Source organism: Notamacropus eugenii, chromosome 3 (genome assembly GCF_028372415.1).
Source record: "Notamacropus eugenii isolate mMacEug1 chromosome 3, mMacEug1.pri_v2, whole genome shotgun sequence".
Lineage (NCBI taxonomy): Eukaryota > Metazoa > Chordata > Mammalia > Diprotodontia > Macropodidae > Notamacropus > Notamacropus eugenii.
In genome coordinates, this window is record NC_092874.1 from 60,745,116 (window position 1) to 60,758,645 (window position 13,530).

At 36.5% G+C, this 13,530-nt stretch overlaps 1 protein-coding gene across 2 annotated transcripts in view; it reads left to right on the forward strand.

The window, feature by feature from the left end:
- PLXDC2 (plexin domain containing 2) overlaps nucleotides 1–13,530 on the forward strand; it is a 488,066-nt gene that overhangs the window by 272,603 nt on the left and 201,933 nt on the right. For both annotated transcript variants that reach the window (XM_072651664.1, XM_072651665.1), the window contains exon 4: nucleotides 340–409. In XM_072651664.1, coding sequence (XP_072507765.1) covers nucleotides 340–409 — 70 coding nt within the window. The remainder of the gene's footprint in view (nucleotides 1–339; nucleotides 410–13,530) is intronic.

Sequence of the window (13,530 nt, forward strand, 5' to 3'; positions counted from 1 at the left end):
AGAAAACTAGAGCACATTTTTATTGATAGAATTTTTATAAAATTAGATTATCTTGATTTCCAAATCTTTTTCCACTACTTTACTCTATCCTCTAATCATCTCCCATAACAAAGAAGGAAAAAGAAAAAAAGGGGAGGAGTTCAATAGAATCAACTGTCACATCATTCATGTCCAACAATATATACGATATCCTGCATCCTTATCCTCCTACTTCCACAAGGAAGATAGAGGTCCATTTTTCTCAACTCTTTTGGAACATCATATTTTTAAAAGCTTTTTATTATATATTTACTATTTTGTAGATTATTGATTTTTCTTTTCTGGTATTGTTCCTTGCAGAGAGTGAATCTGTCCTTCGATTTTCCATTTTATGGCCATTTTCTCCGTGAAATCACTGTAGCAACTGGGGGTAAGTAGATTTCTGCCCATTTGCTTTAAATACTCTCCCAACATTTACTTAAGCAATTTAAAAAGAAAAAGTATAATATTTGTTGGAAAAAAACTGTGTTTTCTGTTATAAAGACAAGGACTTAAATTAATCCAGAAGAGGATTAAACTACAGGAAAAGCTTTATAGTAGAAAAAATGAGAGCATTAATAATTTTCAGTTTAGGTTTTTCCTCCTTTCCTTCCAAGTTTTAATTCCATTACTGGCTGAAGTACTAAGTCTAACTGGTTGATGGAAATTGGAATGGAACTATTAAGTAAAATAGTGTAAGAAAGCTAGGGGCATTCTGTTCTTTGTGTTCATTCCCGGGGCAAATATGTTGATCTTTTAAAAACTTCCCCCACCCTTCCACTTTGAATCCACATATGCTGGCCAACAACTCAGTTGTGATATTTGCTTGAAAATACACCTAGAAAATTGGAGTCAGCTTTCCTATTAATACACTTTCGCGAAGTTGGAGGCCAGTATAAAGCTTGGAAGGACCACGCCAAAACAATTATCATTTCTTATGGATTGGCCAAGAAGGCAGCATCCTTTTTATTCCTGAGTATCATTAGGAGAACTAAGCAAAATGTCCATGAATTGCTACTGGTGGTCCAGAGTGGGGAAAATAGAAAAGAAAAGGAAGGAGAGGAGGAATATAGAAAGGAGAGAAAATGGGAAGGAAATAGAAAGAAATAGAAGTCAGTGAATGAATGGTAAGGTGCTAACAAAAGTACCATTTTTATTTTTGGTCACAGAAACAAGTGCTACATATCAGCTATACCCTAAATAGCCATTATTTTGAATCATTTTCCCTTTTCAAAGGGTGAGTTGAGTTTGACATATTGGGTTTTTTGGGTGCATCTTAATTAGAAAATTTATGGGATTTGGAGCAATGGGTAAAAATTATAAGGAGGAAAATTTAGGCTTAAGATCAGAAAGATCCAACAATTCAAGTTGTCGAAAAGTGCACTGGGCTTTTTTGAGAGGCGTTAGGTTTCCTCTCCTAGGTAATCTTCCAAAGACTGGAAGGAATAAGATATAATCATGAGATTGATCGCTTAGAAATGTTTTAGTAGAGATTTCTTTCAGGTATGGGTTGAAATAGCTGGCAGCTGAAATCTCTTCCAACCATTGTATTCTGGGATTTTGTGATTTGGGGATCCTGAAGTTTCAGTTGTAATTGATTGGGGCTACAAAAAAAGAAAATATTATTTGTAACATATAATCACATGAAATTACATATGCATACATAAACACATATATGCCACCTCCCCCAAAAATCCAATCAGAGAAGATACCTTACCTTCTTCAAGTCTGAAGTTAACATGATTTGCCTGCAGCATTGGTTTTATCCACCACATCATCATTTTTAAAGGGTTCTCAAAATGTTGAAATTACTTATTTGTGATCTTTTGCTTGTGAACCAAATAAGGAAGATACAAAAAAAGGGAAAGGCTTTCCATTTTATAAGCTAAATGAAATGAGAGGTAGTTGAGTTCAGTAGAAAGGGTTTTACTGTCACTGAGTCAGAATATGACCTCAGAAAAGCCATTTAATTTTACTGAGTATTCACTTAATCTGTAAAATGAGGGAACTATCTGTGTAATAACTGTGCTCTCCACCCTACTCTATTCTGTCTCCAGAGATTTAATTAGCCATGTTCTATTCTAACAACTGGTTCTGTGCTGTTATCACTGTTGTTTTTCTTTAAGGGAAAGGAGAGGAATAAGTATTTAGATAATGTCTGTTGTTTTCCAGGCACTGCGCTAATTGTTGTAAAATAATATTTATTATTGGCATTATTATTATTATACCTTGAGAGCAATATTTTTTTCATTTTATTTTAAATTTATGTAATAAAACAAACATTTCCATATTATCCAATAAAAAGATGATTGTAAATGAAACTGTATATCTACTATATACAAGTTGCTTTTCTTTTCAAATATATTAATTATCATGTAAATTTCTTTTTTTCTTCTCTCCCCCCTACTCAAGAGATGGTTACCATTAAACAGGAATAGGTGTGTATGTGTATGTGTTAATAGGCATGTGTATATGCACACATACCTATACACACACCCTTATTTATGTCTATAAATATATATACATATGTGTATGTATGTACACACATTATATGTATATATATATATATATATATAGACACAAATAGGGTGTCTGTCTGTCTACACATGTGTATGTACACACATACAGCCTATTTGTCTGTCTCTGTTTCTCTGGCTCTCTCTCTCTCTCTCTCTCTCTCTCTCTCTCTCTCTCTCTCTCTCTCTCTCTATATATATATATATATATATATATATATATATATACACACACACACACACACACACATAATGCATATACACATACATATACACACACAAATAGGATGTGTGTATATAAAATTGTTCTCTACATACTCTATCAGTTCTTTCTTTGGATTCAGATAGTACCTTTTTTCATATGACATCTATAGTTAATTTGAGGATTTATAATAGCCCTTTGGGTTTACATGGACTCTTCCATTTCTGATTTATGGAATTTAAATCAAATTAAAATCACCTCCCAATGAAGATATTTGCCCTAAAGGTTTCTAGGTGGGAACTGTCCCAAGTTAATCCTGAAAGCAGTGCCATTGCATCAAATAATTATTCCCTCTTGGAAGTATCCTCAAATATGAATTAACAGATTGATAATTGAACCATAAATTTAGAACCAGAATGGATCTCTCAGAAGTTGTCTAGTCCCAGCCCCACTCCTTTTACAGAGAAGTTAGGTGCTTTATCAAGGGTACACAGATAGTATGTAACTCAATGTTTGAATAGAGGTCCCCTGACTTCCAATACATGTTCCAAGGAGCTCAGTTTTCCTTGGAGAAACCACAAAACCACCTTCAACAGAAGTTGGTTGGGATGCCTTTGCAGAAGGGATTGGGGAGTATCATGGTACTAGGACAGCCCTCTTGGCATGTGACTATTTAATAACTTCTCATTTTGCATTCAATATGAATTATCTTTCTCATGGCTAAAGCCCTATAAATAATTTTATTAAGTGCTTAACCTGAGCCAGAGTAGGCTAAGTTCTAGGAATTTAAGAGCAAGCAAAAAGATAAGACTGTCCTTGCCTTCAGGGAACTTATCTTCTGGATGAGGAAGACTATACATTAAGGGAAGATGAAAAGATGGTGGTGAGGGAGGAAGATAGCCTCAGTGGACTGCAGTGAAGAAAGCAGTTCAGAGAGTCCAGAGTGGAGACCAGTGAGAAAGGAAACAGTGAATAGTGCTTGTCTGGGCCCTTTTTTTTTAAAATGAGTTTCCTGGGGCTACTAACAAATGAGGCAGAGGAATCATCCAGGATGAGAAGGCTCCCATGCGTTATTCATATTTTCTTTTTGAATAATAATAAAAATAATAATGATAAAGGTCAAGTGGAAATGGAGAGTGGATTGAATTTTCTGATGATTATGAGCTATGTAGATAAGCATTTTGGAAGATGTACTTTGCAGTCTCCTTCCCCTCATCCCTCAACATCAATGGAAAGCTTATTTTATACCTTTTAATCTTCCACTTACTTCAGATGTCTACTTTGTCCATTTTTAACACAATAATTTAAAGTTACATATAAATCACAAAAGTGTAGTGAATTATTGGTACTACCTCTCATCTTCACATGACAGGTGACAGTTGAAATTATAAAATCTAGTCATTTAATCGTATTATATTTGAATCACAGCTATAACAGTTTTCTAAAAGAGTACCTTCCTTTTTTTAGCAGTATGTCCAAGTCTCTAGTTAGAATTATGAAATCAAAGATAAATGTCAGGTCAGTTATTTATAGACTTCCGATATAAATGCTTCCTTATTAGACATTCTAGCATTCACAATCTTCATCCCATATAAGTTATGTGCGAAATGAATTGTAAATATTCGCCATCTCATTTTCTGGTCCACTGATGGTAGAAAATGAAAGTATTCATTTGTTTTTTTAAAAAAAACCTGCCTTTTTCATATATTAAAAAGTAAGCCAAAGTTTCTTCTGAGCCTTTCATAAATATATTTCTGTTTATAACACAATGAAGGAAGGTGGTTAAAGAAGATGTTAATTTTGCAGAAAGAACTATATTTATTGTAAATTTGATACAGGTAAAATTAAGAGCTAAACTTAATTTTCCTGTTTTTACAATTTCTTTACATCCACTTTGAGATAATATTTTTACGTTCATGTTGTCATTGTTCAGTTGTATTCAAATATTCATGAGCCCAAATGGCAAATATATTAGAGTGCCATTTCCTTTTCCAGCTCATGAGAAATTGAAGCAAACAGGGTTAAGTCACATGGATAGTATTTGTCTGAGGCCACATTTGAACTCCGGAAGATGAGTTTTAGTAACTCCAGACCTTGTTCTCTATCTACTGTACCACTTAGCTGCCTATATAGTCCCTCTAAAATGCAGCATCTTAAATCCTATAATACAGGTCAAGCATTAAGTTTGTATTAGAAGTCTTAAAGCATTTTATAAATCCTTAGACTATTTGAACATGGTTAAACTCTACCACCAATTATAATAATGGATAGAAGAGGGGGGAAAGAATTTTTTCCCCACATTCATGTAAAAGGAGGAGAAGATGAGGAGGGCTGAGATAATTATTCAGATAATTCCAGCAAAATAATAGGTATGAGACTCAAATTGCCTAGTTTTTCACATTTACCATGTTCACTATGTAGTTAGTTCACTCTGAAATTCTGTTTGTTCACATAAAGGCAAAGGTTAAATAAAGATCTTTGGCATTTGTTGGATCTGTTGCGATAGCATCAAGGACTTACAAATCATCAACAATTTAAGTTTTCCACAGAATTTGGTGAATCTAAATTACTGTGTCAAAGCTCAGGATTGATTCTTTGAGCAAATGTTTATTAAGCACAAAGGAATGATCAAAGCATTGTTCTTGGTCCAAGGAAAGTATAAACCTCAGAAAATGACCTCATTAAAGCCACAACAAAGGGGAAGGCCACACGTGGAAGAGGAATGTTGTAGGCACAGTTTGCTGGAAAAAAAATCCATTGTGTTAGTGGTCTTAAAAGCTCAAAGCACGTTGTTTATGTAGTATGGTGGCTAAGGAAGTAAGGTCAGTCTATGGATATTTTAGGGAAATTCACGATTTCCAGGAATAGAAAGGGCTTGGTCCTGGGATACATAGCCATTGTCTAGACACATCTGGCATATTATAGTCAGTTTTAGGTGCCATATTTTATCTAGAGCATCCAGAGGAGGGAAAAAAAAATAGGAAAGGGCTTTAAATTGCTGACATTGGAAGGACCTATGGGTGCTGAGAACAGAGAAGACTTAAGATGAACATGATATCTATTCTCATAGATGGATTTAGCTCTATACTGTTTGACCTCAGAGGGAAAAATTAAGCCCATAGGCAAAAATGAGAAGAAACAAACTTAGTCTTGATTTTAAGCAAAACATTCCTTCCTGACAATACGTACATTACGAGAAAAAAAATGCTTTCAAAGGTTGCGAGTTCCTGCTCTTTGGCAGACTTCAGTAAAAATTTCTGATAACTTTCGGTTCTCTTGTAGAAGTACTTCCTGTAGCTACAGTTAAACTAAATGTTTTCTGATTTTTGTAAATCTGAGATTTGCTGATTTTGTTAGAGTTAAGTAGAATGGAGAATTAAAAGTTACGTTAGGAACCTGTCATTAGGAAATATTTCACTAATGATATCACAAGATGGGCCAATTTTTGCACATATGTATCTAGCACACATAATATAAATGGAGAAGAAAGCAAATACTTTGTTGGGAGTATAGTTTTCATAATCAATATGGGTCTTGAATCAAATGTCTCTAGGAATAACTCTTCCACATAAGTCTTTCTCTATTCTGGGACCATGTCATTGTTGGCTCTTTGATCATCTCTTAACATCAGTGATAACATTCCCCACCTCTGTGATAGTCAATTGACCATTTTGAAATTATATAAGAAGAAATTTGACTAGAATTAATTTAAGTTCAGTTCTGTTTATGAGCATGGCCACATCATTTGTTCATTAAATGCTGGCTGCACTGGGCCAAGATGGTAGAAAGGAGGAAACAGCAGAGTTTAGTTCTATCTTACCACAAAACGAATTGGTTACCAAACACCTTACTTAGATAACTGGTTCAGATCCTCTAAAGCAAAAAGATGAAAAGCTTCCAACTATGACAAAAATTTCTGTGGAGAGAATTTCCTTAAGGGATAAAAGTGAAAAAAGAAAAACTTCTAAAAATTTCATCTCTAAGAACAAAACAAAACCTTAGCAGGAACTCTCCCAGAGACTAAAATGAAACCAAAAGATTCCCATGTTAAAGTTACAAAAAGTAATCCCTATGTGGTAGGAGCAGGAAAAACACAATATGGGGTATAAAGCTTCAGTGAAGGCTACCCAAGTCTTTGTTAGAACCATTTTCTAACTACTTTTCTTCTTCTCCAGTGTTGAATCTACATTGATAGGCATTATAATCAACATGAGGATTTTTTTTAATGATTTACTGATGCTTATCTACTTCTTTTTTGAATTTCCACTCAGTTTCCACCCACTATGATTCCTCCCACATCAAGTTCTCCCACCAAGGTCCTGTAACCTGTGCCTTCCATTATTCCTTTTGAAAATGTTTAAATATGTTTATATTTTGTAGACGTTATCTATAATATAGCAATCGTACTGATTTTTACAGAGGAAGGCTTATACAAGAGGTAGTGAGCAGAGGCAGCTGAATAGCCACTTGTACTCTAATCATGGCAAATGCTGATTTACTTTGTAGAGTAAGAATCTTCAACATTTTCCTTTCTTTGTCAAGATTTTTTATTTGTAAAAACTCTTCCATTCTCCTGTTAAGAGCTTGACTTCCTCCCAGTAAATGATTTGGTGGTGATTGTGTCTAAATCTGTGAAAGAGAACAAGAAATCAAGAACAGAAATTTCTCTCAAAATGAGTGCTGATTTATTTAGAGCTGGTGATAAAATCATTAACACGATCAGTCATGTTCTCTTTATCATGAGATGGACATCTGTAATTTGGGATGTCTTCATTTGTTGATTTTGACTGTTTTACCACACTGGAGTCCAAATATCTGGAAGACTTCCAATTTTTAATAGTCTGAAGTTACTCATGGAGCATGGATCAGGGTTGACCCATAAAGTCTTCCTCTATTTGCAGTAACTCATGGCACAGCTGGGAAATTGGCATCATTATATCCAGCAGACCACATAAGACATTATCCAAAGTTTTAGTTTTTGTGAAATAAACAGAACCATAAAGTTAGGCCTATACAATGCACAGTTAGTAGTAGATAGAATATTTTGTTGTTGTTGGGAGCTGGGGAGATTATTTGGAATCATCTGGACGGGCTTTCTATTCATCCTAGACTCACTTGTAAATGCCAATGTCCACTAAAAGATAGAGTATATATAACCCTGGCTTCCATTATAAACATATGTTGCTTATTTTCATGTTTATTTTAATCCATTCTACATGCTTTTTAAAAATATATTTATTTTTAGTTTACCACATTCAGTTCCACAAGCTTTTGAGTTTTAAATTTTCTCCACCTACCTGCTCAACCCCCTCCCCAAGATGGCACACAATTTGATCATTCTATATGTTTTTGACTTAATTTTCTTATGTGATACCTTAGTTTGAAAGGGGAGAGGAGACTTGAGTTACCTTCTCAAGCAAATCCAGTACTCCATGGCATAGTTCTTTCTAGAATCTGCTCCTATTCCTCTATTATTTCAAGGATTAAGAAAACCATGTTTTCATTTCTAATCATGGAGGAACGTTTGGTGCTGTTACAAAGCATCTTAGGGAAAGTAAATTCCACAATTAAGTGATGGGCTCAATTTTTTGTTTGCTAGACTCTAATGAGGTTACAGTAAGACCTGATTAGTCTGCAAGTCTGATATAGCCTGAAGGCCACAATGAAACTTTGGCTTAATCTATTACAGCGATTATTTAAATATGCCATTTTTGCTTCTGGCAAAGTGGTTTGAGGAGCCTTGCCTTTTAATTAGTTTATTATCAATTTCCACAGCCTCTTAAAAAAAGATGAAACAAGAAAACATCCTTACCTATGGGCAGAAAACTAAAAATTAAATAGAAGAGGTTGGAGCTAGAGATAGATGTTACTTTATGTTTCTTAAGTGGTGAAGGATTAATAATTAATGAGAATCAGTGAGAAATAGTGGACAGAAAGCTAACCACCTTAGAGTAAGGATGAAGACCTGGGTTTAATTTCTGACTCTGATATATACGAATATTGTGCCCCAGCAACTCCCTGCACACCAGTTGCAAATCGAAATTGATAGAGGAAATTTGGTCCTTTTGTAATTGTCCTGGATGAAGGAAGTCATATATCTGTACTATTGCCCTCCAAAAGAGGGTACATATAAAATGAAAATAAGCATTTCACCAATTTAATATTTTAAAAACATTATTCAGAACTTTAAAAGTAACGAGTCTATGTATGTGTGTGCATTATTGCTAGGTAGATAAATCCTTTCTCATTTTCTCTTTGTTGATATGAACCTTTGGGGTTTGTCCAGCTTGCTTAACTTGCACTTTCCCTTTTTCTTCCATGTATCATTTGATTATTTTTTTTTTATTTAACTTTTAACATTTATTTTCACAACATTTTGGGTTACAAATTTTCTCCCCTTTTATCCCCTCCCCCCCCAGACCCAAGCATTCTAATTGCCCCTGTGATCAATCTGCTCTCTCTTCTATCATCCCTCTCTACCCTTGTGTCCGTCTTCTCTTTTGTCCTGTAGGGCCAGATAGCTTTCTTTACCCCTTAACCTGTATTTCTTATTTCCTAGTGGTAAGAACATTACAGTTGATCCTAACACTTTGAGTTCCAACTTCTTTAGCTCCCTCCCTCTCCACCCCTTCCCTTTGGAAAGCAAGCAATTCAATATAGGCCAAATCTGTGTAGTTTTGCAAATGATTTCCATAATAGTTGTGTTGTATAGGACTAACTATATTTCCCTCCATCCTATCCTGTCCCCCATTACTTCTATTCTCTTATGATCCTTTCCCTCCCCGTGAGTGTCGACCTCGGATTGTATTCTCCTCCCCATGCCCTCCCCTCTATCCTCCCCCCGACCCTGCTTGTGCCCTTGTCCCCCACTCTCCTGTATTGTGAGATAGGTTTTCCTATCAAAATGAGTGTGCATTTTATTCTTTCCTTTAGTGGAATGTGATGAGAGTAGACCTCATGTTTTTCTCTCACCTCCCCTCTTTATCCCTCCACTAATGAGTCTTTTGCTTGCCTCTTTTATGAGAGATAATTTGCCCCATTCAATTTCTCCCTTTCTCCTCCCAATATTTCTGTCTCACTGCTTGATTTCATTTTTTTTTTAAGATATGATCCCATCCTCTTCAATTCACTCTGTGCACTCTGTCTCTATGTATGTGTGTGTGTGTGCATGTGTGTGTGTGTACTCCCACCCAGTACCCAGATACTGAAATGTTTCAAGAGTTACAAATATTGTCTTTCCATGTAGGAATGTGAACAGTTCAACTTTAGTAAGTCCCTTATGACTTCTCTTTGCTGTTCACCTTTTCATGGTTCTCTTCATTCTTGTGTTTGAAAGTCAAATTTTCTTTTCAGCTCTGGTCTTTTCATCAAGAAAATTTGAAAATCCTCTATTTCGTTGAAAGACCATTTTTTCTCCTGAAGTATTATACTCAGTTTTGCTGGGTAGGTGATTCTTGGTTTTAGTCCTAGTTCCTTTGACTTCTGGAATATCCTATTCCATGTCCTTCGATCCCTTAATGTAGAGGCTGCTAGATCTTGTGTTATCCTGATTGTATTTCCACAATACTTGAATTGTTTCTTTCTAGCTGCTTGCAATATTTTCTCATTCACCTGGGAACTCTGGAATTTGGCCACAATGTTCCTAGGAGTTTCTCTTTTTGGATCTCTTTCAGGCAGTGTTCTGTGGATTCCTTGAATATTTATTTTGCCCTCTGGTTCTAGAATCTCAGGGCAGTTTTCCTTGATAATTTCATGGAAGATGATGTCTAGGCTCTTCTTTTGATCATGGTTTTCAGGTAGTCCCAAAATTTTTACATTGTCTCTCCTGAATCTATTTTCCAGGTCAGTTGTTTTTCCAATGAGATATTTCACATTATCTTCCATTTTTCCAATCTTCTCTCTATGTTCTGTGATATCTTGCTTTCTCACAAAGTCCTTAGCGTCCATCTGTGCCATTTTGGTTTTGAAAGAACTATTTTCTTCAGTGAGCTTTTGAATCTCCTTTTCCATTTGGCTAATTCTGCTTTTGAAAGCATTCTTCTCCTCATTGGCTTTTTGAACCTCTTTTGCCAATTGAGTTAGGCTAGTTTTCAAGGTGTTAATTTCTTCAATATTTTTTTGGTTCTCCTTTAGCAGGGAGCTGATCTGCTTTTCATGATTTTCTTTCATCTCTCTCATTTCTCTTCCCAGTTTTTCCTCCACCTCTCTAACTTGATTTTCAAAATTCTTTTTGAGCTCTTCCATGGCCTGAGCCCATTGGGTGGGCTGGGACACAGAAGCCTTGATTTCTGTGTCTTTGCCTGATGGTAAGCATTGTTCTTCCTCATCAGACAGGAAGGGAGGAAATGTCTGTTCTCCAAGAAAGTAGCCTTCAATAATCTTATTTCTTTTCCCTTTTCTGGGCATTTTCCCCAGCCAGTGACTTGACCTCTGAATATTGTCCTCACACCCACCTCGCCTCCTGGTCCTCCCAGCCAATGTTTGGGGACTGATATTCAAATGCTGCTTCCAGCCTTAGGGCTTTTGGCGGGGGCAGGGCTGCTATTCAGTGTGAGAATTAAGTTCAGGTGATCAGGTTGGGGCAGGGCTGCCTCTCAGGCTCAGTTCCCTCAGGGGTTTTATGCACAGACCTTCCACAATGGATGCCTGCTTCGGGAGCCCCTGTCTGCAGCCGCCTCTCAGCTTCTACCTCCCAGGGGGAGCCCGAATCAGGGGGGCACCCCACTCCCCTCTCGACCCGCCAAAGAGACTCTCTCACTGACCCCTGTCACCTGTGGGCGGAGGGACTTGTGCGGTCGCTGGAGATCCCGTCCCTGAAGCCTGCTTGGGTCTGTTTCTCTTGGTGCTGTGGCAACAGCAGGTCTGGGCTGGGCTGGGCTCCACGTCTGCAGTGCAACGGACCATTTGCGAGAGGTTTGCAGGTCCCTCTGTGGGTGGAGGGACCCGCGTGGCCACTGGAGATCCCGTCCCCGAAGCCCAGTCGGATCTTTTCCTCTTGGTGCCTCGGCCACTGCAGGGCTGCCCTCTGCTCCCAGTCCCGGCGCCCAGTCTGCAGAGCGAAGGACCCCCCACGAGAGGTTTGCAGGTCTCTCCGGAACAGAAATCTCCCTCGCTCCAATATTCCATGGCCTCTGGGTGCAGAATTCACCGTGAGTTACTCCCCTGTAGCCGATCTGTGGGTTGTGGGTTCGGAGCTATGTGTATGTGCGTCTTTCTACTCCGCCATCTTGGCTCCGCCCCCTATCATTTGATTATTATGAAAACATTTATTTGAAGTTCATAAGGAACCCAGAACACAGAAAAATGAGAGAAAAAAAATAAGTCAGATTCATTAAGTAAGCTTATAGAATCTTCTCAAACTGATCAAAAAGATGATGTGTTCTCTCTCCTCTCTCTCCTCCTTCTTTCTCTTCCCCTCTCCCTCTCCCTTCCCTCTCCCCTTGTCCCTTGCACCACCTAGCTGTCTATGTAATGAGAATTCTAAAACAGTGGCCTCCCTACTCCCAGTTTTCATTCTGGGCATTGAAATGACTGAAAACATTTATACCTTCATTTCAGGTATCTGGTTTCAAAACTCGGTAATGTAAAACTAACTTTAAAATTTTTAATGAAAAATTTAACTCTACCATTTGTGAAGATCGAAACTCTGACTAAGCCATTTAGTATTTCTGAGGCTCAGATTTTTCATCCATAGAATAAAGGAAGTTAGGTGTAATGACCTCTAAGGACCCTTCCATATCTATAGCTAAAACCTGTAAAATCTTAGAAAGATTACATTCTGTTTCCCCAACAACCCTGACTTTCTTTGAGTATAAAAGACATTCTTTTTTTTCGTAAAAATGAGAATTTTTTTCATCATATAGTTCAATACAAAGTCTACTTGGCATGGTGCAATCATTTGAGGTATCTGTCATTAAAAACTTAATTCTATCAGTTACTTGATGCTTTCTATGACCCTTTGACTTCGTTGAAAGGGATCTTAGATATTCTTTAGTCCAATCCCACATTTTAATGATGAAATGGATTTCTAGGGAGGTTATACCCAATATTCCATAGTAAGTAAAGGAGTCAGATTAAAATCCAGCTTTTCTTACTGAAAATCTCACAATATCATATTACCTCTCTGTCAGGGCTATTAAGTTTTCAAGATGGATCAAGATTTTAAACTGAAAGTCATTGCATACTGCTTCATTTCAAAACTTTTTTTCTAACATCTTAGAATGTAATCATATGTAAATTTAATTTGATTCTAACAACATGTAATTATTATTATTTTAATAATTTATGTGATGATATATGGATATTTACTTTATGAAAAGGTATCAGCAAAAAGTATATAACTATAACTGAATGATATTTCAAGAACATTAAGAATAATACTTTTTTGTATTCAAGTCCTAAAACATAAAGGTCAATTTCTTCTCATTATACCATTATGTTCAATGCATTGTCAACAGGTACTCTAAAGATTTTTTAATGGTGACTTTCAAAACTCTTTCATCTCAACAATATCAAAGAAGCAATGGATTTGAGACAGTTAGAGCTATGAAATATCATGAGTGTTATGAGATAATTATGCTCTTCCATTAATAGTATATCTAATAGATTCTGTCTAAACATGACTGGAATTCCCAAACTTTGGGATTATTTTCCCATGCTACTTATTTTCCATTTCTGCCTATCTGGGTTTATCAGTGTAAAAATAATGGCTTCACTTTATGATGTGGAATGTTTGAAGATAGCTAGTGCCCAATAAAGTTTCATCTATTTCATCCAATTAGTTGCTCATCATTA